Source organism: Lynx canadensis, chromosome B2 (assembly GCF_007474595.2).
Source record: "Lynx canadensis isolate LIC74 chromosome B2, mLynCan4.pri.v2, whole genome shotgun sequence".
Lineage (NCBI taxonomy): Eukaryota > Metazoa > Chordata > Mammalia > Carnivora > Felidae > Lynx > Lynx canadensis.
In genome coordinates, this window is record NC_044307.1 from 75,215,036 (window position 1) to 75,241,310 (window position 26,275).

Genomic DNA, 26,275 nt, shown 5'->3' on the forward strand with positions numbered 1-26,275 from the left:
ACAAATGCCTACAAATGTTTAGGGCAGACTGGCCTATCATAAGTGTTAGTTAGATGTTCACTATTATTACTTGGAAGTCCACATTTTACAAATTGTCGAGTGAGGACATCTACAATACGGTGATAATGGGTCCTTAGATTAACTTATTATACTTTAGGGACAAAAGATTCTCACAAAACTCATTCATATCTTGACAAATAATCCTGTGAGGTCAGTAATAAAAAGGTCATTTTACTGAGTAGGTAGAGATGCTTAGCGGGCCAGGGCTTTCTCAAAGTCCCATGGCTGCTGTGTGATGAAGCTGCAGCTACACTGTCATGCCCCCATTTCATCTTTAATGTGTTTCTACAGAGTATGGACAGAGCCCTCTATAGAGCCTGACTTTCCACTGCTTCCCCTGAGTCTTCTCAGAGCATGTTCTACTCTGCCTATTGCCTGAACTTCTTTCTGCTAGCCCTTTACCCGCTGCCATTCCTGCCTGTCTGCTGAATTCTCACCTTTCCTCCGAGATTGATCTCCTTACCTGTAGGGTCATGATGCTTTCCCTGAATTCTGTAACATTTGCTTTGTAATACTCATATGGAACTAAGCCTTTTGCTCTTTCTTAAAAGAATGCCATCAGCACTGTATGCTCTCCAAAAAGTACAGAAATGGATGAATATATTTGTGATCCCCTACCAAGTTCAAACTCTAGAGAGAACAATGATGTCTTTTCTTTCTCTTACCCTCATTGTCTCTTGATTTAGGGCCTTACTTATAATTTATAAATGTTGAATATTGATAATGTTGATAATTTGTAAATATTGAATTTTATTGAAATCAAGCTTATATGTGTGTGTGTATATATAGACATATATGTATGTGTGTATATATATACATATCAACTACTGAAGTATTTGAATTCTTAGAAATAAAATAATTAAGGGAAATATTACACAGGGAGAAAAAAATAAAATTTTGAACTGCAGTAAAAAAAAAAAAAGATACCTTATTTGGGAGTAAGGGCAAATTTTGATATTGTAGCTGTTTTTAATGTGTTGTTTTATTTAATTCAATTAAATAATACTCCTATTGTTGAGTTGTCTTTACTAAATTCTAGTTAATAGTCATCTACATAATTTTCTAACTTAAAGGGTCTAAAATAGTAAAAAAAATGTAATTTTCGTAGGAAGGTATAAGGTGATGAAGCTAATGATTAAGAATCTTGAGTTCAGTCTACATTTCAATCATTTTAATGTATTTTATCTTTTTCCTTCTTTACTATTTTTCTCATATGCCAGTAAGCCAAGTACAACTCATTGCATCTAAAGGAAGTGGTGAAAAGCCACTCACTATGGACGAAATAGAGAACTTTAGTCTCACTGTTAATCCATTGAGTGACAGACTTTCCCTTCTAAGTACCAGCAGTGAGACAATTCCAATGGTTGTATCTGATTTTGATCTTCCAGACCAACAGATAGAAGTACTTCAGAGTTCCGACTCTGGATGCTCACAGTCCTCTGCTGGGGACAACTTGAGTTACGAAGTAGATCCTGAAAATGTGAACGCCCAAGAAGATTCTCAAGTGCCAGGTGCAAGCTCCCCAGATGATGATGTTCAGCAGGTAGTGTTTGACCTGATATGTAAAGTCGTAAGTGGCCTCGAAGCAGAATCTGCATCATTGACATCTCAGTTAGAAATGGAAGCTGTGCCCCCAGAGCACAGTGATGTAGGTCCAGGCGAGGAGGCCCTTAAAACTGACGAGCAGTCTGCTCCGCAGGGTCAGAGTGCTTTGCTGAGTAACGACAGTTCTCAGTTGCTGGCTGTGTCTGCAGAGGGAGACCGTGAGTGTGTGGCAAATGGAATCTCCAGAAATAGTTCCTCACCTTGTATTTCAGGAACCACACAGATTCTCCAGGACTCTAATGTTGCTTCCATAGAAACTAAATCCAGGCAGAGGAGTCACAGCAGTATTCAGTTCAGCTTCAAAGAAAAATTATCAGAAAAAGTCTCTGAGAAAGAGACCATTGTTAAGGAGTCAGGTAAACAACCGGGAGCAAAACCTAAAGTAAAACTTGCCAGAAAAAAGGATGACGACAAGAAAAAAGCTTCAAATGAAAAACTCAAACAAACCAGTGTATTCTTCAGCGATGGTCTGGATTTAGAGAACTGGTACAGCTGTGGAGAAGGAGAGATTTCTGAAATTGAGAGTGATATGGGTTCTCCAGGATCACGGAAATCTCCCCATTTCAACATCCACCCACTCTATCAGCATGTGCTTCTGTATCTCCAGTTGTATGATTCATCAAGGACTCTGTATGCTTTTTCTGCCATCAAAGCCATCTTGAAAACTAACCCTATTACTTTCGTAAATGCCATTTCAACCACTAGTGTAAATAATGCATATACCCCTCAGTTGTCTCTGCTTCAGAATCTCTTGGCCAGACACCGGATTTCTGTTATGGGCAAAGACTTTTATAGTCACATTCCAGTAGACTCTAATCATAACTTCCGGAGTTCTATGTATATAGAAATTCTTATTTCCCTCTGCTTATATTACATGAGAAGCCATTACCCAACTCACGTCAAGGTCACTGCACAAGATTTAATAGGCAATCGAAACATGCAGATGATGAGCATAGAAATTTTGACACTTCTCTTTACTGAGCTGGCAAAAGTAATAGAAAGCTCAGCAAAGGGTTTCCCTAGTTTTATCTCTGACATGTTATCTAAGTGCAAAGTTCAGAAAGTGATTCTTCACTGTTTGCTGTCATCTATCTTTAGTGCACAGAAATGGCATAGTGAGAAAATGGCAGGTAAAAACATGGTTGCCGTGGAAGAAGGTTTCTCAGAAGACAGCCTTATCAATTTCTCAGAGGATGAATTTGACAATGGCAGCACACTCCAGTCACAGCTTCTTAAAGTGCTTCAGAGGCTCATTGTTCTAGAACACCGGGTAATGACTATCCCCGAAGAGAATGAAACGGGTTTCGATTTCGTCGTATCTGACCTGGAACACATCAATCCCCATCAGCCCATGACTTCTCTTCAGTATTTGCATGCTCAGCCAATTACATGTCAAGGCATGTTCCTCTGTGCAGTAATACGAGCTTTGCATCAACACTGTGCTTGTAAGATGCACCCACAGTGGATTGGTTTAATCACATCTACTCTGCCTTACATGGGAAAAGTTCTACAGAGAGTGGTTGTTTCTGTGACACTACAGCTTTGCAGAAATTTAGATAATCTAATTCAGCAGTACAAATATGAAACAGGATTATCTGATAGTAGGTAAGCATTGATTTTTAACTTTATCATGGACATTTTTCACATTAGGACTACTTAATCATCCAGAAAGTCCGTTATAATTTGAGTACATAAATTAATGGTATCAATAGGTTACAAATAGTATATTATTTTCACGAAGAAGGAAACTCACCCTGAGGAAGAGTGTCAATAAAAGAATTAAGTATGGAAAGGAGGAGGAAGATTTAAAGAGGACTTTTTTCTCCTAAGGGAAGAAACATTAATTTAGATGTTCTTGAACGAGCTGGCGAAAATAATACAAAGCCCAGCAAAGGGTTTCCCTAGTTTTATATGATAAATTATCTAAGTAGAAATTAATTGCACACTAAAATTAATTTTAAATTAAAAATAATTGCTTTCCTGTCTGATTTTATTTCTTGTTTCTGATCTTCATGGTTTAGTGGTGAATTCCACCTGTATCCCCGTGTTCAATTAGTCTGTCAGAAATTAGTCAAATGTTTCATTGACTAGTATTTATTTAATCTCCTATATAACCTTAGCTATTACATGTAAAATATAAGAAAATTGCCTTTATCAGTTAATATTGATATGCCTGCTGTTACACAGTTGCTAGAGATTTACTAGCTATATTTATTTGCTTCATATTGAATTTGTTTAGCCAAAGAACTCTAGTACAACTCACTCACTTCATAGATTGGGATGTAAAAGCTTCTAATTTATGCTCTTAGTCATTTATTTATGTAATCTTTATTGAGCACCTACTCTGTGCCTAGCACATGCTGGACATTTACCATTGATTAAAACATGAATTTGTCTTTCACAGAACTTGTGTTCAACTGAGTACATTTTATTTCAGGCCTCTGTGGATGGCATCAATCATTCCACCAGATATGATTCTTACTCTTTTAGAAGGGATCACAGCCATTATTCATTACTGTTTGTTGGATCCTACTACTCAGTATCACCAAGTAAGACTGCGCAAGTATTTGATTCCTTTTTCCAGACTGAGGTCTAGTAAGTAGCCACTTACAAACTTCAGTAAGTGATATGTATTTTTCCCCTGACTTTAATAGCTTTTGGTCAACGTAGACCAAAAACACTTGTTTGAAGCCCGCAGTGGAATCCTCTCCATTCTTCACATGATCATGTCCTCTGTGACTTTGCTCTGGAGCATCCTGCATCAGGCTGATTCCTCAGAAAAGATGGCTGTTGCTGCCTCTGCGTCTGTCACCACTATTAATCTTGGAGCCACAAAGGTTAGACAATTCACACTTCATCTGTGGAGCTCAAGAGAACATTCAAGGACTTTCCTAAAGATTGTATTCAGCATCTCATGAAAAGATTGTATGCAGCATGCTGCATAAATTAATTAATTCTCAAATAATTTTAACTATTTCATTGAGAAATATATCACAAATTTCACCCATTTTAAGTGTATACAGTACAATGATTTTTTTTCTTAGTACATGGACAGTTTTCTAGTACATTGTCACCACAATTTTTGAACATGTTCATCACCACAAAAAGATTCCAGGGCCCATTTGCAGTCACTCCCTATTTTCATCACCAACTCCAACCAACCACTAACCTGTTTTCTCTACATATAGGTTTGGTTTTTTTGGACATTTTTTATAAATGAAATCACATGTTATTTAGTCTTTTGTATCTGGCTTCTTTTATGTGACATAATGTTTTTGAGGTTCGTTCATACATATTATAATTTTGTTCCCTTTCTTGAGGATTTTGAAAGTTGACATTTTAATATGCAAAGTCCTCCTGGAAAACAGTTTACCAATATGTACAGAGAACTTTAAAAATTTGGTAGTCTGACCTAGTAAGCTACTTTAGTAATCAGTTCTAAGGCAATCAAAATTAGGCAAAGATAGATATATTATAGATAGATGGATAGATATCTTTATATATCTTTATAGCCTTATTTAGTGGCACAAAGATCCTAAACAGTAAATAAGGAAAAGGTTACATTAACTCTTTTAGTGTTACATTATGTAGCTACTAATAATTGCACTTTTTTTTTAGTTTTTTTTTTTATGTATTTACTTATTTTTTGAGAGAGAGCACAAGTCAGGGAGGGGCAGAGAGAGGAAACACAGAATCTGAAGCAGGCTCCAGGCCCTGAGCTTTCAGCACAGAGCCCGATGCGGGGCTCGAACTCAAGAGCTGTGAGATCATGACCTGAGCTGAAGTCGGACGCTCAACTGACTGAGCCACCCAGGGGCCCCTAATAATTGCAGTTTTGAAAAAATCTTAGTGGATGGAAAATGTATAAAACTACTGAAACTGGCATGTCACATAATTGAATAAATCTTATATTTATAATTCCATGAAAAATTATATGCAGAAAAAGAAATTAATGTAGTAATAGTGATTATCTCAGGATGATGTGATTAATGGTTGAGTTTAAAATTTTTTTTTCTCATACTCAGGCGTTTTCCAAATTTTCTACTTTATGTTTAGAGGAAAATTATATTTCAAGGCATATTATTCAATTATTCAATTGAATAATATAATAATATGTCAAATTTGACAACTTTTGTCAAGTTACCTGTTCTTACTCCTTGACCTGACTCCCTAGATCTGGGAATAATGGGAACATTATGGGAATAATGGGAACTGAAATTGAGGGAAGGAGAAGAAACTTTTCCACCATTAGAAAGTTTTATCTAAGTACTTAGGTTTAGATTAAACTTTGTTTTTCTTTTGTATAACTTTACTTTAAAAAAAAAAACCCTTTTCTTTTTTAAAGGAATCGACATCAAATGTAATTGAACTTCATATATAGTGTTTTCCTATTATTTGTAGAGACTGTTGCATTTGGCTGATTACCAGTTGTCATTATATAGTGTCAAATATAGAAATTTTCTTTTCCAATTAAAATGACCATGATTGCATCTCTTAACACTATTAAAATTTCCTCTACTGTTAATTTAGGTAGCAAAACATGAAAGTATTATATATTATTTAAAAAAAAAAACAACTAAAATCCACTGGTCATTTGTTTAAATTGTTTTAGAACTTGAGACAACAGATCCTTGAATTATTGGGCCCCATTTCAATGAATCATGGTGTTCATTTTATGGCTGCTATTGCATTTGTGTGGAATGAAAGAAGACAAAACAAAACGACCACCAGGACCAAGGTATGTGTTCAGCCATTTGATATTTTTATTTTCGTTTGATAAGCATTTGGTGAGTACATGCCAATTTTCAAGTCTCCATTAATGGCAGTGGGGCTTGGGTGGGATGAGGAGTGGAAACAATAGTTTTTCTATAGGTTTAGATAATGATGTATTGCCCAAATGCCTTGAGTATAAAAATAATCATTTTGTGTAAAAAAAGAAATTAGTATGATATTAACTATATTTTAGAGGAAAAAGGTACATAACATAGTACACTATTACTATACTAACTGTACTAACTGTATTAACATAGCACAGTGTATTTTTTAAATGTTTATCATTTAAGAATGATATGGAGAGTTTTCATCTTGACTAGTTTTTCATTAAGACATGATAGCTTAAGTAGTTTGTTTCTAAATGTAATTAGTATATTGGTTTAACTGGATTGTATATGTGAAATTGTTGCTTTGTGAGTTTGAAAGCTCAAAAGTGTTCTTTGTTGAAAATACATAGTGGCTCATTAGAATATTAGGCTATTAAATAATTAACATTCACATAAGATATATGATTTGTCTAGTTTAAGGTTTCTGATCTGTTATTTTTGTGCTGATTTCGCATTACATATATGTTGAAGTTTCAAAAGGAATAAAAGTAAAAGAACGTTGCTACTTAGGACACTTTTTTGCATGTGAGGATCCAGTAGCAGATACTACATTAGACAGAACAGAAATCCTGGACTATTTACAATCAGCCAAGGACCTGTGGTTTAACAAGGCATATCAAACACATGCATTTTTCTCTGCTCTTCTTTCAAAACTGAGAGTAAAAGAATTTAAAAAGACATAAACCCACAATGACAGAACTTGAGGGAGTTGACCACAGAAAAATAAGTATCAACAAAATTTTCCAAGATGAAAAACAACAGATCTGTGTGGTAACAGATTTAGTAGAGAAAATTGATAGTCTATATTGCTGTAAAAAAGGAACCACTTGCCCCTGTAAAACTACAGATGGTCTCTGGAAGTAGAAATCTTAGGTACTTTTTTTCTTAAATGTTTTTATTTATTTTTGGGAGACAGATCATGAGCAGAGTAGGGGCAGAGAGAGAGCGGGACACACACAATCAGGAGCATGCTCTGACAGCACAGAGCCTGACATGGGGCTCGAACTCTTGAAACTGTGAGATCATGACCTGAGCTGAAGTCAGACACTTAACTGACTGAGCTACCCAGGTGCCTCAGAAATGTCACATACTTCTGAAGACAAAGTGTTGGGATGGGGTGAAATCTGGAGGATTAATGAAAATTTATATAAGGAACAACTAGACCACTTCTAGATCCCTTTTCCCCAACCCAAGCCACCACCCACTCTCTTACCCTACCCAAGCAAGAAATTGGAGCCAAGTTTGCTCTGTGAAGACTTTGGTCAAGAAAGGCTCTGAACCTGAGAGCACAAGATTCACAGCGATAGACATTAGACTTTATGATGAAAACAGGGGCATTTGCAACAAGGTTACATACTGAAAAATGGGCATCAGCCTCACCCCAGTGAGGTGGCAGGAAGCAGTACTGCCCTTAGGTAGGAATTTTGAGGATTCACCTCTAGGAAAATGACCTGACCAAGAAAAAAGACCTATAGTTGCTGAAGTTTTTGAGTCTACTAACAAAACACTAGGCTGCACATTAATTCTGTATCCTGCGACTTTGCTGAATTCATGTATCAGTTCTAGCAGACTTTTGGTGGAGTCTGTCGGGTTTTCTATGTATAATATCATGTCATCTGCAAAAAGTGAAAGCTTGACTTCGTCTTTGCCAATTTTGATGCCTTTGATTTCCTTTTGTTGTCTGATCGAAATCAGTTGCATTCTTATACACTAATAGTGAAGCAAAAGAAAGACAAAGAAACTGATCCCATTCACAGTTGCACCAAGAATCATAAAATACCTAGGAATAAACCTAACCAAAGATGTAGAAGGTCTGTATGCTGAAAGCTATAGAAAGCTTATGAAGGAAATTGAAGAAGATACTAAGGAATGGAAAAACATTCCATGCTTATGGATTGGAAGAATAAATATTGTTAAAATGTCAATACTACCCAAAGCAATGTACACATTCAATGCAATCCCAATCAAAATTGCACCAGCATTCTTCTCAAAGCTAGAACAAACAATCCTAAAATTTGTATGGAACCACAAAAGACCCCAAATAGCCAAAGTAATTTTGAAGAAGACGACCAAAACAGAAGGCATCACAATCCCAGACTTTAGCCTCTATTACAAAGCTGTAATCATGAAGACAGCGTGGTAGTGGCACAAAAACAGACACATAGACCAATGGAATAGAATAGACACTCCAGAATTGGACCCACAAAAGTATGGCAAACTAATCTTTGACAAAGTGGGAAAGAATATCCAATGGAAAAAAGTCTCTTTAACAAATGGTTCTGGGAGAACTGGACAGCAACATGCAGAAGAATGAAACTAGACCACTTTCTTACACCACTCACAAAAATAAACTCAAAATGTATGAAGGACCCAAATGTGAGACAGGAAACCATCAAAACCCTAGAGGAGAAAGCAGGAAAAAACCTCTGTGACCTCAGCCACAGCAATTTCTTATTTGACACATCCCCAAAGGCAAGGGAATTAAAAGCAAAAATGAACTATTGGGACCTCATGAAGATAAAAGGCTTCTGCACTGCAAAGGAAACCATCAACAAAACTTAAAGGCAACCAACGGAATGGGAAAAGATATTTGCAATTGACATATCAGACAAAGGGCTAATATTCAAAATCTATAAAGAACTCACCAAACTCCACACCCAAAAAAACAAATAATCCAGTGAAGAAATGAATAGACACTTCTCTAAAGAAGACATCCGGATGGCCAACAGACACATGAAAAGATGCTCAATGTCACTCCTCATCAGGGAAATATAAATCAAAACCACACTGAGATATCACCTCATGCCAGTCAGAGTGGTTAAAATGAACAAATCAGGAGACTATAGATGCTGGAGAGGATATGGAGAAACGGGAACCCTCTTGCACTGTTGGTGGGAATGCAAACTGGTGCAGCCACTCTGGAAAACTGTGGAAGTTCCTCCAAAAATTAAAAATAGATCTACCCTATGACCCAGCAATAGCACGGCTAAGAATTTACCCAAGGGATACAGGAGTGCTGATGCATAGAGGCACTTTACCCCAATGTTTATAGCAGCACTTTCAATAATAGCCAAATTATGGGAAGAGCCTAAATGTCCATCAACTGATCAATGGATAAAGAAGTTGTGGTTTATATATACAATGGGATACTACTTGGCAATGAGAAAAAATGAATTCTGGCCATGTGTAGCAATGTGGATGGAACTGGAGAGTGTTATGCTAAGTGAAATAAGTCATACAGAGAAAGACAGATACCATATGTTTTCACTCTTATGTGGATCGTGAGAAACTTAACAGAAGACTATGGGGAAAGGGGAGGTCAAAAAAAAGAGAGGGAGGGAGCCAAACCATAAGAGACTCTTAAAAACTGAGAATAAACTGAGGGTTGATGGGGGAGGGGGGTGATGGGTATTGAGGAGGGCACATTTTGGGATGACCACTGGGTGTTGTATGGAAACCAATTTGACAATAAATTTTATATTAAAAAATAAAAATGAATAACAAAGCAAAAAACAAAAACACTAGGCTGTAGTCACCACACAGGGAAGCCTCCCTACCCATCAGTCTTGCACATAAATGCTTGAATTCCCATCACTTTTTAATTCCTTTTTCAAAGGCAATAATAGTGTAGTTGTTAACAGCACAGACTTTGAAACCAGATCCGTGCGGTTCAAATCCTTACTTTAATCCCTAACTATATGACCCTGGAGAAGAAGTATACTACTTCATGAGGTTGTGAGAATTGGAAGAATATATTTATGTGGCACTTAGAGCAATGCCTGGCACTTAATAAGCACTCTGTAAATATTAGCTTTATTACTATTCCTCACATTTAAATATGAATAAAGAGCCAAGGATTACTGGTCACATGAAGAAAGTCTCTAATATGATAGACAATGAGAAAAACAACTAGATAAAGTCAAAAGAAACAATGCAAGTTACAGAATAACATTCAAGTGATAACAACAATGCCTTTCTAAGAGGGGAAGCTATGTGACATCCATGAAATAAGATTATAAGAAAGAGATTTGCAAAAATTAAAATTGTTCATGAATATAAAACTTTTTTTTTTTTTTTAATTTTTTTGATGTTGGGGCGCCTGGGTGGCTCAGTTGGTTGAGCGTCCGACTTCGACTCAGGTCAAGATCTCACAGCTCGTGAGTTTGAGCCCCGCGTCGGGCTCTTGTGCTGACAGCTTGGAGCCTGGAGCCTGCTTCGGATTCTGTCTCCCTCTCTCTCCACCCCTAACCTACTCGCATTCTGTCTCTGTCTCTCTCTTCTGAGAAAGAGACAGAGTGTGAGCTCTGTCAGCACAGAGCCCGATGTGAGGCTCAAAACCCACGAGCTGTGAGATCATGACCTGAGCCAAAGTCAGATGCTTAACTGACTGAGCCACCCAGGTGCCCCATCATGAATATAAAACAAAGCAGATAAATACTAGAAATAAAATATAAATTTAGAGATAGGGAAGTAGGATAGAGATCAGAAAATTAGGAGAATGATACTGGAGGCTCAATATCTTTTTGCAGAAACAAAGAACAAAAAAATGACGGGGAAAAATTTAACGAAATAGTACAAGAAAATTTTCCAGAAATGAAGGAAATGAGTTTGCACAGACATTGTGAAAAAGATTTACTCAAAGATCAGCATGTAATGTCAGAACATTGGAGATAAAAGCTCTGAAAATCTTCTTCGGAGAAAATACTGTTCCTATTCAGTGGAAAAATGATAAAACTTGTTAAGAGCAGCATTGGAAATTATGGGAAAATCAGTTTCAACTTATAACGCTAAACCCAAACTGTCACTCAAAGCGTTTTGAAACATGCAAAATCTATTTTTTTTTTTAAAAATTCATTACCATCAGTTCCCCCTCTCTCAGCACCTGGAAGATCCTCTCCATTAGAGGAGGAATAAACCAAGAAATAGGGGGATCCAAGCAATAGGGGTTCTGACACAGAAGGCTGACGGTCACAGAAAAGTTATCAAGATGTTACTATGCAAACCTACAGAGTACCAACCCAGAAAGAGAGCAGAAAGACCTCAAATAGATGTCTCAAGGAAAAAAAAAAAAAAAAAGGTTACCTGGGTGGCTTGGTCAGTTAAGCGTCCGACTCTTGATTTCAGCTTAGCTCGTGATCTCACAGTTACTGAGGTCAAGCCCTACATGAGGGTCTGTGCTGACAGCATGGACCTTGCTTGGGATTCTTTCTCTCCCTTTCTCTCTGCCTCTCCCTGGTTTGTGTGGATGCATGCTTTCTATCCCTCCCTCTTGAAATAAACTTTAAAAAAAAAAAAGGAAAAGGAAGAGGTAGAAGATTAATAATTACCTAATGTATTTTAATATGTAATGAGAGATTTACAGTTGTTAGAGCATTTGAGGATGAATTTGTGATCAAGATGGAGAAAACCAAACAAAAATAGAGCAGTTTATTAGCTCTAGGAAAAACAAAAAGTGAAAGAAATGTAAGGGCAGTATAATACATAGTACAACCATAAATAGTCATATGAATATTGGATATTTATTTAAATAAAATTACAACATAACTATGTTGGGAGGATAGGGAGAAAAATGTAAGGGAGGTAAGTTTTTGTCTTCTGAGGTAGGAAGTCAGGAAATCGGGAAAAAAAAAAAGACACAAAATAGTTAAAAATAGCCATGTGTATTACTCAAAAAGAAAAGAGCTAAGAGTTGAGCATGGTTGATCTAGGGTGTGAGATATGGGATAGGACATAGCTTACTGTCCTATTTGATTTTTTGAAATGATGTATACATTGTATTGATAAAAAGTACATATATTTTACCTAATCAAGAGACCTGTAAAGTCCTTTATATTAAAAAGAGGCCATGAAATATTCTCTTAATTCTGTGATTTCTCTTAAAAGGCCTGTGTGCCCACGTACGTGCATAACCGCAGTGATGTGTTTATCCAGGTCATCCCTGCAGCCAGTGAAGAGCAGCTCTTACTAGTAGAACTGGTTCGCTCCATCAGTGTCATGAGAGCAGAAACCGTTATGCAGACCGTGAAAGAAGTTTTAAAGCAGCCCCCAGCCATAGCCAAGGACAAGGTAAGAAGAGCTTTTCTGAGCTGTTTACAATTCTATTTCAGAAATAATGCTGGAGATAAGATATTTTTTGTTCAGTGACATCCTTTTAATGCTTACAGATTGCAGAGAGGAATGCATGTTGTCCTCACACTCCTGTAATAAAAACATGTATCGACTTCTGCAGTGACTGCTATTGTGATCATTCCTGTAGCCCGTGAAGAGCCCTTAATGGCTTCGATCTCTTATATGAACCATCTAAAGCAGTTATAGAGTTTATGACCAAAATCTTAGGGGGTGGGGGGAGGTTCTGGTCATTTAAAGGGAGAACATATAAACCAGTGCTCAAGGTCTGCTTACCTCAACTGTTGCTTTTTTCTCTTTTTTTTCTTTTTTTTTTTTTAGCTTCTTTATTCCTTTCTCTTTGGACAAATGTCTAGCATTTTGCTGTAACGTTAGCTCTACTCCATGTCATTTATTGACCGCGTACAAAACTGTGCTTTGCAGGGGCTACAGAAAATGAGTAACATAGTCTGTGCTCACAGTTTATGGTCTCTAATTAGGCAGATACAAAGTCTGCAAATTAGTAAAATTATGGACTTCTCTACTTCTGCTCTTTGTTCTAGCAATATTGAGAGGTCATATTTGCTGAGAAAATATTTACCACCTGCAAATGTTGGACTTTAAGCCAAGCCAAATAAACCTAATCATATCCTTCACAGAATTATCACACATATCTGCTTTATTAAACATAAATGTTAATTTTTTTTTGTTTTATCTTTTTTGTTGAATTGCCCATGGGAAGAGGATACTTCTGTGTGTAGAATAGCCGGTATCCATATTAACTTTTAATAATTTGCTTACTGTTGTAACATCACCTCTGGAGCATTCGCCATAGGATTTTAAATTTGCACGTCCAAGCTCAGGTCAGCATCGTATTTTGAGCATCTGCTTGTGTCAGACATTGGACTAAGCATGAAGGACCCTGGAAGCAAATAATAGCAGCTTCCACCACCCTCCAGTGGCTGCCTCTTGCTCTCGATCTGGGTTCTGAATCCGTTAGGCACTTGATTTTTGTGTGATAAAGGGGAACCTTCAAGGGGATAGTTGGTACTACAAAGGAACAAACTGATAAATGTCCGTGGACATCAGTATCATTTTCTTGCCTATTACTAATTTCTGTTACTCTAGGCACTGTCCTTTAACTTCATGTTAGGCGTTAGTCTCAGATTTGAACTAACTACACTAATTTAACAGAAACTTGTAGTAAAATAGATTTAAATTCAAATTTCATGAAAATCTTCAATCTGATTCTGATAGCACCAACCAAGTATAAGGTGATTAAAATAAAACATATTGATGCTTATAGAGTAAATGGATCATTTGAAAGTAATGGCTGGAGTATCAACTTTTGATGTGTACAGGGGGTGGCGATTGAGACTCTTTATTTCTTCTATCCATTTTCAACTTTTTAAATAGCTCTTAGGTTAAGTTTGTTTCTACTAAATGAAAGTCTTGAGTGGCATTTTTAATGGCAAACTAGTGTTTTTGTTTTCTTTCAATGTTTTGACAGTAAAGTACAGAGTAGCTGCAATAATGAAAAAGCAAAGGCAGCATTTTTCTTCACTGTAAAATTGATTTCTTTTGTTTATAGAAACACCTTTCTTTGGAAGTCTGCATGCTTCAGTTTTTCTATGCTTATATTCAAAGGTAAGATAACTGATGTAGATCTCTCCTTACTACGTTAACAATGTATAAAAGTTTGGAATATAGGAGAAAGGCAGCTGAGTTCGTTCAAGAAATTGCTAATTTTTCCTTTTGTGGATATATTTATATAAGTCAGTGGGTATGTTAATGACCCACAGCCATGTAGGTCCTGCAAACCTAAAGACCTGAGGGTATTGAAGACATAGTATTGAAACAATGAATTGTAAAAAAATCATTTAAATATAAGGAGAAATTACAACTCTTGAAGCCATGCTTGTCGCCACTGAATCCATTATTATTTTGATATAGGTGAATATGTGGTAATCTAATCTGATTCTTTTTTTTTTTAATATTAGGAATGATGAAAAGAAAATATCTTCCCGTTCTAGTATTCCAGTTTTGTGTTTAGCTGACCCCTAAACAGAAGTCAGTTGATTTCAATTTTGATAAACTTATGCGACAACCTGAATCTTAATGTCCTCCTGTAGAGGGCAAATGCATTTTAATTACCAAACTGGCATCAGTTTATGATCTATGACTAACATTTATACAGTCAGGTTATCTAGTATATTTAAACTGATTGTGATTTAGAGCAAAGAGTACCTATAGTTTGAACTTAGATACATATAGGTGTTAGGGTTAAGGCCAGACTGAAACAAAGATAATCTGAATATCTTTAGAGGTGAGAGACTGATGTTCAGGATAGATTGGTAACTCTCCCTTAGATGAACTAAAGACTCCTAGGTGAAGGAAAAAGAACTAAAATAAGAGATAAGTGGAGAGAATAAGACCAAGAGCAGGTGACTATGATGTCAGTAATCCAACTGAGACTTAATCCAGTTGTATTTTACTTTTGAGAGTCCGTGTGATTAAAAACTGGGATTTCTATAGCACAATTAAAATTTCTATACTAATTAAGTTACACCGGATATTTTAAATATGTTGGTTTTCTTTTTATATAACAATAGTAGAAAATAAAGAGCTTTTAAGAATTTTGTCCTATCATAGTCTATAAAAATTTAGCGAATGTTTCAGAGAAACTAGTAGGAAAATGTGGTAAAGGCTGTGGGAAAATATAAAGAAAATAAAAGTTAACTGTGGCTCTCTCTATATATACAAAACTATATTTATCTTGCAGAATTCCAGTGCCCAATTTAGTGGATAGCTGGGCATCATTGTTGATACTTCTGAAAGACTCCATACAACTGAGTCTTCCAGCCCCAGGGCAGTTTCTTATACTTGGGTAAGCAATTTCACTTAAAAATATTATTTTGAAAAAAATAATGTTCATTGTCCTAATTGCTGAATAGCAGATGTTTTGAGTGAGCACATGTTCTCTCTGTCTTCTCTTGGAATTTTCAAGATATAGAACTAGATGTGTGATTTGAGGCCTGTAAAAAAAGGGTGTAGGGAGAAAACTGTGTGTTTGTGTATACAAAATGTAAATGCACTAACAAACCTTACTATAGTAGTTTCTTCAAGGATGAGTAGGATGCCTGATGGGGAACTTCATACAGGAGTCATTTGCCTTCAGGACCCTGAACATGAACAGTCTTGGAAAGTCATTTTCTCTGTTTTGGAGTTTCCTTATCTATGTTGCTAATTTGTAGGATTATTTGATAAATTCCAGTCACCCTTACTTAACTGCAAGCACCATGATGTCATGGACAGTGTCGGTTTTTTCGCTTACCATTGTTCATAATATGTCTCCAGTAAATACTGGTCAGTGAATGGAGTTGGCAGGAGCAGCAAGCCTTTGTGGAGACAGGAATGGGAGGGGCATGTTGGGGCACGGTGCGTTGTCTGGTTTGGCTCTTAGAGTAGAGCACTGGCAACGGAATGGTGGGGAGACAGAAAAGGAGATGGGAGCTGGATAGGGAAGGATTCACATTTTAGCTTAAGAAATCTGGTCTTGGGGGGGGCCACCTGGGTGGCTCAAGTTGGTCAACTATCTGACTTCAGATCAGGTCATGATCTCATGGTTCGTGGGTCAAGCTCTGTGTTGGGCTCTGTGTTGACACAGTCCAGAGCCTGGAGTCTGCTTTGGATTCTGTGTCTCCTCCTCTCTCTGCCCCTCCCTTGCTTGCACTCTCTCTGTCTCTCTCAAATAAACATTAAAAAAAAGAGAAATTTGGTCTTGGGCAGGAGTGAGAGTGATGGCAGGTCTTGAGGAGGGACATGAGTGGCAGGTTAGTAGTAGAATGGATTAGAGGGTAAGGAAGCTAGGCCAGGAATGGTGTTTCAAGTAGGAGGTAGGGACTACGAACTACTAAGGATGGAATTGCAGGACCAAGACAAAGAATAAAGGAAAAGGGACTAGCAAAGGAGATAGAAAGGGAAATAGAAGAAAATTAGAAGAAAACTGACTATGTTCCGTGTTCTAGAAGCAAACGTAAGTTAAGAGGGCACAAGGAACTCTTCGAAAGAGATGAAGGATGATGGGGAATAAGAGCCTGTATTGATGATTTGGAGAGGACTGGTGATTTAAGAGAGAGGAGTTTGGTGAGGTAGTGAGCACAGATGTTAACAGCCAAGGGTTAGAGTGAGAAAGTATGAAGTATTCTTTGAAGATGTTTGATCATGAAAAGAATATGATAGTATAAAGTAGCAGGAGGAAATGTGATTTGGAAGTCATCATTAGTAGTAAAGATCTGGGGCACCTGGCTGGCTCAGTCGGTGGAGTGTGCGACTCTTGATCTTGGGGTTGTGAGTTGGAGCCCCACATTGGGTAGAGATTACTTAAAAAATAAAATCTTTTTAAAAAAAGATAGTAAAGAAGATCTGAGGATGTTGAATAGTTAAAAGCAAAGACTTTGTAGTCTGCCAGCATTCAGATCCAGCTTCTTTACTTCTTAAGCCGTGTGGCCTTGGGCAGGTTATTTAACCTCTCCATCTGTGAGATGATATTATCATCCCCATCAGGGATGATAATAATGCCAACTCACAAAGTTGTTATGATAATTAGTTAATATTTGTTACATTCTTAGAACAGTGCCTGGCCAATCATAGGTGTTATGTAAGTGGAGAGTGATAGAAAATTCTAGAGAGAAGAGGGCTCACTGATAGCATCACATTCCAGAGACAGCTGGGAAGAGGTGGAGCAAAGGAAATGAACAGGTATTAGAGTGAGAAAGAAGGATACATTTTCCTCTAAGATGTTGCTACTCAAAGGTTGATCTTCAACCAGCAGCATTGGAATCACCAGGGAGCTTATTGAAAATGTAGAACCTAAGGTTCCATCCAGAACACCCCAATTAGAATCTGCTTTTTTAGCAAGATTCCCAAGTGATTTGAGTGAGTACACACTGAAGTTTGAAAAGGACTGCTTAAGATATAAGGAGAAGAAGGAAAAAACAGAGTAAGCTTTTCCCCAATTTTTTTACATTGCATCAGGCAGTCCAATGATATCATTAATAGCCAGCGACAGTCAACATGTTCTCGTACTGAATGGACATAAATTCAACCAAGTGCAAAGAATTTTGAGCTTTTAGCCATCTTCTGTAGTTCTGAAGGGGATTTTATATGTGTAAATGTGTGAATCTGTATACACAGACTTCGCTTTTGCCCTCCGTGTCCTTATGGAAACTAGTAATTCTGTTTTGGCATCTAGTGGTCTAGAAGAGTTTCAAGTGAAGAAGAGAGAAGGTGAGAATTCTTCAGTGAGATGGCCTCAAGTTTTCTGGTAAATGTGGGAATGTAGTCTTCTGCCAGGAGGTGGAGGAACCGTGGTGGAGAGCCGGTCAGCCTATGGTAGTTGAGTAACATGGAGGGCCCAGCCCAACCAAAGTGAGTCACAGACCCTGCTCAAGAATTTCAGGGATTATGATGATCCCCAGACCCTCATACTGTCTATTTTGAAAGTTATCTAAATCAAAAAGCCGAAGGAGTTTTAGACAATGGAGATGTAATGAAAAGAGCAGTGGGCTCAATGTCTGCCCTTCCTGGATCAAAGGTTAATATAACTAGTGTGTACGAGTTTTAGTGATGAGAGAGAAATGTAAATACTAGAAATCAAACTACATACTCATGAAGATTTCTGATTCTTCTTATTTCTAGTTCCAGCTCTCATCTCTGTGATCTTGGGTACCTCAGTAAACCTCTCTAAGGCTGTTTTCCCATCTGTCAAGCAAAGATAGTGGTGCCTGGCCTACCTACCTGAGTTGTCTTAAGGCTCAAAGAGGAAATATATGTATAGTTCTTTGAGTTACCAGCAAATAACCCTGCTGCCTAATTTCATCAAAAATTAAAGCTATTTATTGTGACTTGTAGCTTCCCTACAGGATTTTACTGTTTCTTCACCTGCCTTTTCTTCCTTTCTCTTTTCTCAGAAAATAAAGATCCTACCTCCTTCTCCGGGGTATATACTCTGATTATTTAAGCAAAAAGTTGGACACTGTCAGTTAGACTAGACACTTAATTCCCTTTTTAAATTTGATTGTGTGTTTGTTTAATACCAACCATTCCACTGATCCTCTAAAAATTCCTAATTACAAAATAGAAATTGATATGAAGATTGCTTTTTAGTATCATTTCACATTTAGTTTGGAAATGATCATGCATATAATTTATCTTAAGTCAGAGTAAATATTGAGTGGAAGTTTAGCAAATAAAAAAAGTTGATTTTTTTTTCATTTATAAAGTATTTTTAATCTATTATATATAGACACACAGGATAAGAAACCATTTGATTGGTGGGGTTTGAGTTTTGGGGTTTTTTTTGTTGTTGTTGTTTAATATATAAAATGTAAACAGGAAAATATGCAAATAATTAGTATACAACTCCACAAGTTATTACAGAGTGAACATATCAATTATATAATCACAAGACTAAATTAAGAAATAAAACACCATATGTCTCTTCAGGTCCCCTCCCAATTACTGTCCTTTCCCTCTCCCCAAAGATAACCATTATTTGGACTTCTAATACCACAGATAAATTTTGCCCTTTTTTAAAAACTGTATGTAAATATTTTATTCTGTGTCTGCTTCTTTCACACAACATATGTGTATAAGATTCCTCCATGTAATTTCATGTAGCTGTAATTTATTGAGTTCCATTGCTGTTCCGTATTTCATTGTAAGAATATGCTACGATTTCTTCTCTTGCTGGACTTTTGGGTTCTTTCCACTTTGGTGCTTTTACAAATAATGTTGTTATGAACATCTTTGTACATGTGTTTTCCTGCATATGTTTATTCCTTTTAAAGTCATAGGATATTCATATACACATTCATTAAACACATAAAATAGAAGTTGAGGCTACAGAGCCACTTGGTCACTGTGAGAAATCAGATTGCATCATTTCCTTTCACTGATGTTTCCTGTTCGTTTTTCTCTTCTGCCCTTTTAGGGTTCTGAATGAGTTCATTATGAAAAACCCTACTTTGGAAAATAAGAAAGACCAAAGAGACCTTCAGGTAAGGCATTCTGAATTGAGAGCTGTTGCCAAAACTCTGCATCTCTCACTGCCTTTAACTGTAAAAGGATAAGGTCAGGTAAGATCCATCTACGAAGTTGCACGAGCACGTGTATTTGGGTATGTGTATACGCACATATACGTAGAGTGGTTTTTCCTTGTTTCTTTAGGATGTGACTCATAAAATAGTGGATGCAATTGGTGCCATTGCTGGTTCTTCTTTAGAACAGACAACATGGCTGCGACGAAATCTTGAAGTTAAGCCTTCTCCCAAAATAATGGTGGATGGGACCAATTTGGAATCTGATGTTGAAGGTATTGATCTCAAAGACTGAGGTTTATGTTTATAGGCACCTGTTTACTAAGAAATCATTGCAACTAGCACTGTAAGCACTAGAAAATCATCCTTTTCCTCATGTTAGCAGGTAGCTTTCTTCAGTGGGAAAAGACCTAACTGTATCTTTACTTTACCTGTCTTTTCTCTTATTTAGATATGTTATCACCTGCAATGGAAACCTCAAACATAACTCCTTCTGTATATAGTGTCCATGCACTGACATTACTTTCTGAGGTAAATATCAAGTTTTTTCACATGAACTTTCAAGTAAACAATGTCAAAATTCAAGATTAGCAAGTAATCCTTACAGAGGAGTTTTTAATTTGAAAAACCATTTTGCCCTTCTAGAGATCACTATAATAAATAAAGTTGTGACTTTGTATTTGGACCAGTTTGTTAAATATTAGTGATAACTTTAGATATTGTTTCCCTCCCCAGGCACTGTTTTTTTAAGCATGATTTTTAAAAAGAAAAGTGCTTTTGTATGACAGTATAATCAGAAGGTGGTATAATGATGCTTGCCATGATGAAATATTTTACCAAAGATTTTTAGATTCATCCTCTGACATGCTCTTTTTTTATACCCTGCTATATAGCCTTGTAGGTCATTTTTATTTCCCTTTTCAGATGTGGATACCATGCCTCCCAAAGATTAGAACAATATGACTAAGGCTAAATAGCTGGTAATTGATAGAGCTGGGACTTAAACAGTTCAGTTTATTTCTAAGCTCTCTTTTAACTGAATCAGAGAAAGAGAATAGAGTGTCTAGTCTTTGATTCACTCTTTAGTCACTGTCACATTAGAAGGTTCTTGACCTCTCTTAGAACCTTCTATTAGAAGGTTCTGTACTTCCCTCTCACAGTTGAAAATAGCAAAATTTGCTCGTACTTATATCCTATATTTGTAATGGACAGAAAAATTTTTAAAAGTTGCAGAAACCATTCATTTAAAATGGATTAGTGAGGGGGTGCCTGGGTGGCTCAGTTGGTTGAGAAGGTCTGACTTTCACCTAAGGTCATGATTTCACGATGAGTGATTTTGAGCCCTGCATCAGGCTCTCTGCTGTCGAGGCTGCTTCATATGCTCTGTCACCTCTCTCTCTCTGCACATCCCCCACTCATGCTTTCTCTCTCTCTCTCAAAACTAAGTAAACATTAAAGTTTTTTAAATGACTTAGATCTGATTTCAGATTTTTCAAATTTTAAGGTATTCTAGGTATTCTTACAGACTGAAACCCATGTCTGAATGCTGTCACTTTCAGCTGTTAGATTATACTCCATTTCACTTCTTATGTTTTTTAGGTTTTGGCTCATCTTTTGGATATGGTTTTCTATAGTGATGAGAAGGAACGGGTTATTCCTTTACTTGTAAATATTATGCATTATGTTGTACCCTACCTCCGAAATCACAGGTACTGTTACTAAAGTAGCTTTTGTAATTCAAAGCCTGTTAGAAACAAATTGTGTTCCTTTAATGCCATTTTTGGAATTACCACAAAATGGCATTATTTTTGCCTTGAATTGTAATGATTAAAAAAAACACATTATTTCTGTTATGGTGCCTTCTGTTTCATATTGTTTTAGGGGAATGTGAGTACTTATGAATAACATGGTGGTTCAAGTTATAACACATAGGTTAAAGTGGTTCTGGTCCTCCTTCCTCCTAGTGCACATAATGCTCCTAGTTACCGAGCCTGCGTCCAGCTGCTTAGTAGTCTTAGTGGGTATCAGTACACACGGAGAGCTTGGAAAAAAGAAGCCTTTGACCTCTTTATGGATCCCAGTTTCTTTCAGATGGACGCCTCTTGTGTTAATCAGTAAGTCGTCTTGCTTTTATTCAGTGTGACGATGCATCTTGCTGAAATCAACCACTGTCCTGCAAAGTAGAACACTGGTTTTTTTCCCGGTAACAACAGGAAAATCCTAATTACATATCATAATCCTTGTTTCTTTCAGTTGGAGAGCAATAATGGACAATCTGATGACACATGATAAAACAACATTTAGAGACTTGATGAGTGAGTATTATGGGATGAAACCTAAGTAATGTATGTCCTTATCAGGACCCATTCTTATTGTTTGCCTTGTCCTTCTCTAGAAACTTCAGAATTAGCTCTTTGTCAAGTTGTACGTATATCCTATAGGGATGGAATGTTAAAGTTTAAAGAGGACAGCATGGTGATAAATAATAAGTAGAGCTATTTGGCCATGTCTAATTTGTCTCTAAATATTTTGCACAGCAAACAGCATGGAACCTGGCACATAGTAAGCACTCAATAAGTAATTATTAAATGAATGAAAGGCTGGCAATTGGATTCAACCTATCAGACATGTTACTCTAAATCCGGGGGCTCTGTTTATCTCGTCTGAAGGAAGAAAGGGAAGGACCAAGAAGATTAGAATCACTCTCCACTCTGTTTCTACTGTCTTGATTGGTTTTATATATTAGGATTCCTGTAGTATTTCATCTGAAAAAAGTGTTTTCTTGTTTTTTTTTTTAAATTATATTTTAATCTCTACACCCAACGTGAAGCTTGCACTCACAACTGAGATCAAGAGTCGTATGCTCTTCCAACTGAGCCAGGCAGATGCCCCAGTTTTGTTTTGTTTTTTAAGTTTAAAGTTCCTAAACTAATGACCTTAAATAGCAGTAAAGCTGGATGAGTCTGTATGATTTTGTGTAAGCACAAGCTGTTGTTTCCCTGTCTGTAAAAGGGGCAGCATATTGTCTCTCCTCTGATGATCACAGAGTTGTTTTAAGGTAATGAATTTTAACAAATTCATCTGTTCAACAAATATTTATTAAAAGACAAACATGGGGCAGGCCATTATGCTAACCTTAACCAAATAAATAAGATTATTTCAGGGAGTAGGAGTGCCTGGGTGGCTCAGTCAGTTAAGCATCCAACTCTTGATTTTGGCTCTGGTCATGATCTCACAGTTCATGAATTTGAGCCCCACCTTGGAGTGTGCTTGAGATTCTCTGTCTCCTCCTTTCTCTCTCAAAATAGATAAATGAACTTTAAAAAAAAAAAAAAAAAAAAAGATTACTTCAGGGAATAAGAAGTTGTGAAGTAGGTAGGGTGATGATAGATTTTAAGTAACACCTGAAGAGCTCACAGTTGAAACTAAAGAAGCCAACCTTGGGAAGGTCTAGGGACAAAGTGTTCCACGCATAGGGAACAAAAATTACAAAGATCTTCTGTGGGGAACAGCAAGAACACAGTGTGGCTACAGAAGAGTGAGCTGGAAGTGAGTGACAAGACTTAAGAATGGAGAGCTAGGTGGGCCAGGCCAGAAATTATTTTTAAAGCAATGAGGAATTAGGAAGATGGCATGGAATATTAAAGGGTGTTATAAAATGGCATTGCTGGTGTTCTGGATTTTCTAAATTTTCCTCTCTTTCCACATTCACAATTCCTATCCTTTGGTCTTCTGGCTTGTACATGCTGGGTCTGTTTGCCAGCCCTTCTACCCCAGAGAGGAGCCATGAATCCTCTACCCTAAGCTCCTCCCACTCTTGGAAGCCATAAGGTGTCTAGCCATTTTTACAAACAAATAATAGAATAATCTTTTTTCAAATGACTGCACGTACATTCTTTTTTTCAGCTCGTGTAGCTGTGGCTCAGAGCAGTTCACTTAATCTCTTTGCAAACCGTGATGTGGAGCTAGAGCAAAGAGCCATGCTTCTCAAAAGATTAGCATTTGCTATTTTTAGCAGTGAAATTGACCAGTACCAGAAATATCTTCCAGATATACAAGGTAAATCATGTAAAAGTTTTCTCTGTCTTCCAAACTGTGTTCTTTATTGTTGTTGTTCTTTAGTAAATACTTTTCCTTAAACTGTTAAGTTAGGGTAAAATATACCAAGTGTAAGTAGATGGAAAACACTGTAGAATTAGAATTTTGTTCTGACACAAAAATTACCATCATCAGCATGTAAAAAGAAATCAAACAGTGAGTTGTAGGACTTGCCTAAATATGGTCTCTATTTTATTGTTTGGTTCTAGTTTCCTAAGAATTCGTGTTTAAGGTTGAGGCATATGACTATTTTGCTGCAGGCAGGTTAGTGGTGGTTTTTTTTTTTTTTTTTTTTGTTTTTTTTTTTTTTACTGTGGATAAGGGGTTCTATAGTTTCAAGGAGGACTAAAATATAGGCAGAGCCAGGAATTGGGGGCTAGAAGTAACATTTGGAGATCTGTAGTTTGTGTGTGTGGGGGGGGGGAGTTGTATAAGGTTTTTGACAACCTTTACCAAATGGGTTTAGTGGCCCTGTGTGTCCTGAAGGGTACCAGTGCACTCATCATCGCTCCGCCACCAGATAGCTTCCCGGTCCTGGGGCAGAATTGTTCATACTGAGTCATTGTGCTGATGCAGCCACCAGCTTCAACTGCCCGGGGACTGGGCTGGGAATGACAGTTGTCATCTCTTTAGTGAGATCATTTCTCTAGGAAGAGAAGTGACTCCTTTCCTTAGCCTTTATACCTAATGTCAGATATACAACATACACACTATTTGTCTTGTGATTCTTTTTTTTTTTTAAGTTGACCAGATCACTGCTACTCAAAGTGTGGTCCATGGACTAGTACCAGTCTGTTATCCCATCCGTGATAAGTACAGAAATTTAGAGTAAGCATTTTAAACTTTTATAGCAATTTGACAGAACCTGTCACATCTAACAATAAGAAAATGGCATTTGTATTTTATATCTTCTTTAGATTTTTTTCTAGCAATTCATTTTTATTATGTTTTATGGGGAATTTTTTTTTTCATTAGTCCACCAGAAAGTTTGAGAAGTAGTAGGCTAGCTTATATGGAAAAGTTCACATGAAGATGATTTTAATTATTAACCTACTGAAAATACACTGCATTTCTTTCAGAGAGATTGGTTGAGAGTCTCCGTTTGCCCCAGGTGCCAACTCTTCACTCTCAAGTGTTCCTGTTTTTCAGAGTATTACTTTTAAGAATGTCTCCACAACATCTTACCTCACTCTGGCCTACCATGATTACAGAACTTGTGAGTTAATTCTAATCATCAGGTCATAAATCCAAACTGTAAAACAATGGGATTAGCATCAGCATGCTTACTGGATATAAACTAATCTTGGAAGAGAACTGAACTCTAGTTAAGCTTGTTACTGATAGTTTTTACAGTTGAAAAGGGTAAAACAAGTCAGAGTCCATCTCCATACAGCTTAAGCTTCCAAATATGTTAACATTCCCAATATTAGCTCCTTGTGAATCATTACTTAATCTGATCTGGTTTCATTTATTCTCTTGTACACCAAATGGGTAACTCTATCATGGCTTCCAGCCTGGTTCCAGCCTATAGCAGAACCTCTGGGGTGCTGAGAGCTGGTTTAGTTGGATTCCAGTGGACTGACATAAGGCATGTCCTCACTCTTGAAGTGCAGCACTTACCCTAGTTAAGCTTCCTTGAGAGAGACTTTCACAAAGATTTTGCTATCTCCCAAACAGTAAAACCTTCCTCAATCCCACTATACCAATCCGTTCTCTCCAGGTCTTACCATCTTCCTCATCTAAATCATTTGGGGACCTGGGGATAAAGGAACATGAGTAAAGGAAGAGAAGTGAACCTGTAACTCTGAAAACCCAAGCATTTATAATCTCACAAAGAAATTGGCTTTAATATATTTTTTTTAATAACTGTAACTCTGTTCCATCCTTGACAAATAAAAAAAGGCATGGCTTCATCCCCCAGCTCTGTCAGGTTATTAGGAAGGCTGTGTGCTTGATTTGCAGTTTAACTTCCACAAACTCAGTATAATTTAATTTGATTGTATCCTAAAATTAATTTTTGGATTAATGAAAACAGAGTCTAAAGATAGATTGAAAGAAAAATTAAATATTAAGTTTAAACATTTAACATGAATTTCACGGTCTTCAGGTACAGGTATTTTTACTGATGGAGCAGGAACTCACTGCTGATGAAGATATTTCACGGTAATATGTAATATATTTCCATATTTTCTTGTCAGTGTCCATTATCCTAAAATCATCCAGAATGTTACTTTACAACTTGGAGAGTATATAGTTTTATATGAATACTTTATATATTAGTCTGTTACTACATAATCAATTATATTTGGAAATAATATAGCTTCATTTATTCCTTAATCATAGTAGACTGTCAACACCCAGGGCCTTTGTCCTCTAGACAAATTTAGTTTGAAGCAATTATGTCTTAGTTACATGAGCCATGTTGGT

General features: G+C 36.9%; 1 protein-coding gene across 7 annotated transcripts in view; it reads left to right on the forward strand.

Annotated features, from left to right (window-relative positions):
- Nucleotides 1-26,275, forward strand: part of DOP1A (DOP1 leucine zipper like protein A) — a 113,214-nt gene that overhangs the window by 76,927 nt on the left and 10,012 nt on the right. For 4 of the 7 annotated variants that reach the window (XM_036064407.1, XM_036064408.1, XM_030315899.1 and 1 more), the window contains 16 exons: nucleotides 1,281-3,270; nucleotides 4,103-4,214; nucleotides 4,320-4,502; nucleotides 6,278-6,403; nucleotides 12,477-12,611; nucleotides 14,242-14,297; nucleotides 15,433-15,537; nucleotides 19,645-19,711; nucleotides 19,881-20,025; nucleotides 20,202-20,281; nucleotides 21,350-21,459; nucleotides 21,715-21,864; nucleotides 22,004-22,065; nucleotides 23,657-23,809; nucleotides 24,928-25,064; nucleotides 25,956-26,011. In XM_036064407.1, coding sequence (XP_035920300.1) covers nucleotides 1,281-3,270; nucleotides 4,103-4,214; nucleotides 4,320-4,502; nucleotides 6,278-6,403; nucleotides 12,477-12,611; nucleotides 14,242-14,297; nucleotides 15,433-15,537; nucleotides 19,645-19,711; nucleotides 19,881-20,025; nucleotides 20,202-20,281; nucleotides 21,350-21,459; nucleotides 21,715-21,864; nucleotides 22,004-22,065; nucleotides 23,657-23,809; nucleotides 24,928-25,064; nucleotides 25,956-26,011 — 3,667 coding nt within the window. Of the gene's footprint in view, nucleotides 1-1,280; nucleotides 3,271-4,102; nucleotides 4,215-4,319; nucleotides 4,503-6,277; nucleotides 6,404-12,428; nucleotides 12,612-14,241; nucleotides 14,298-15,432; nucleotides 15,538-19,644; nucleotides 19,712-19,880; nucleotides 20,026-20,201; nucleotides 20,282-21,349; nucleotides 21,460-21,714; nucleotides 21,865-22,003; nucleotides 22,066-23,656; nucleotides 23,810-24,927; nucleotides 25,065-25,955; nucleotides 26,012-26,275 lie in introns of all 7 variants that reach the window. The other 3 variants (XM_030315898.2, XM_030315897.1, XM_030315900.1) reach the window with 1 other exon arrangement.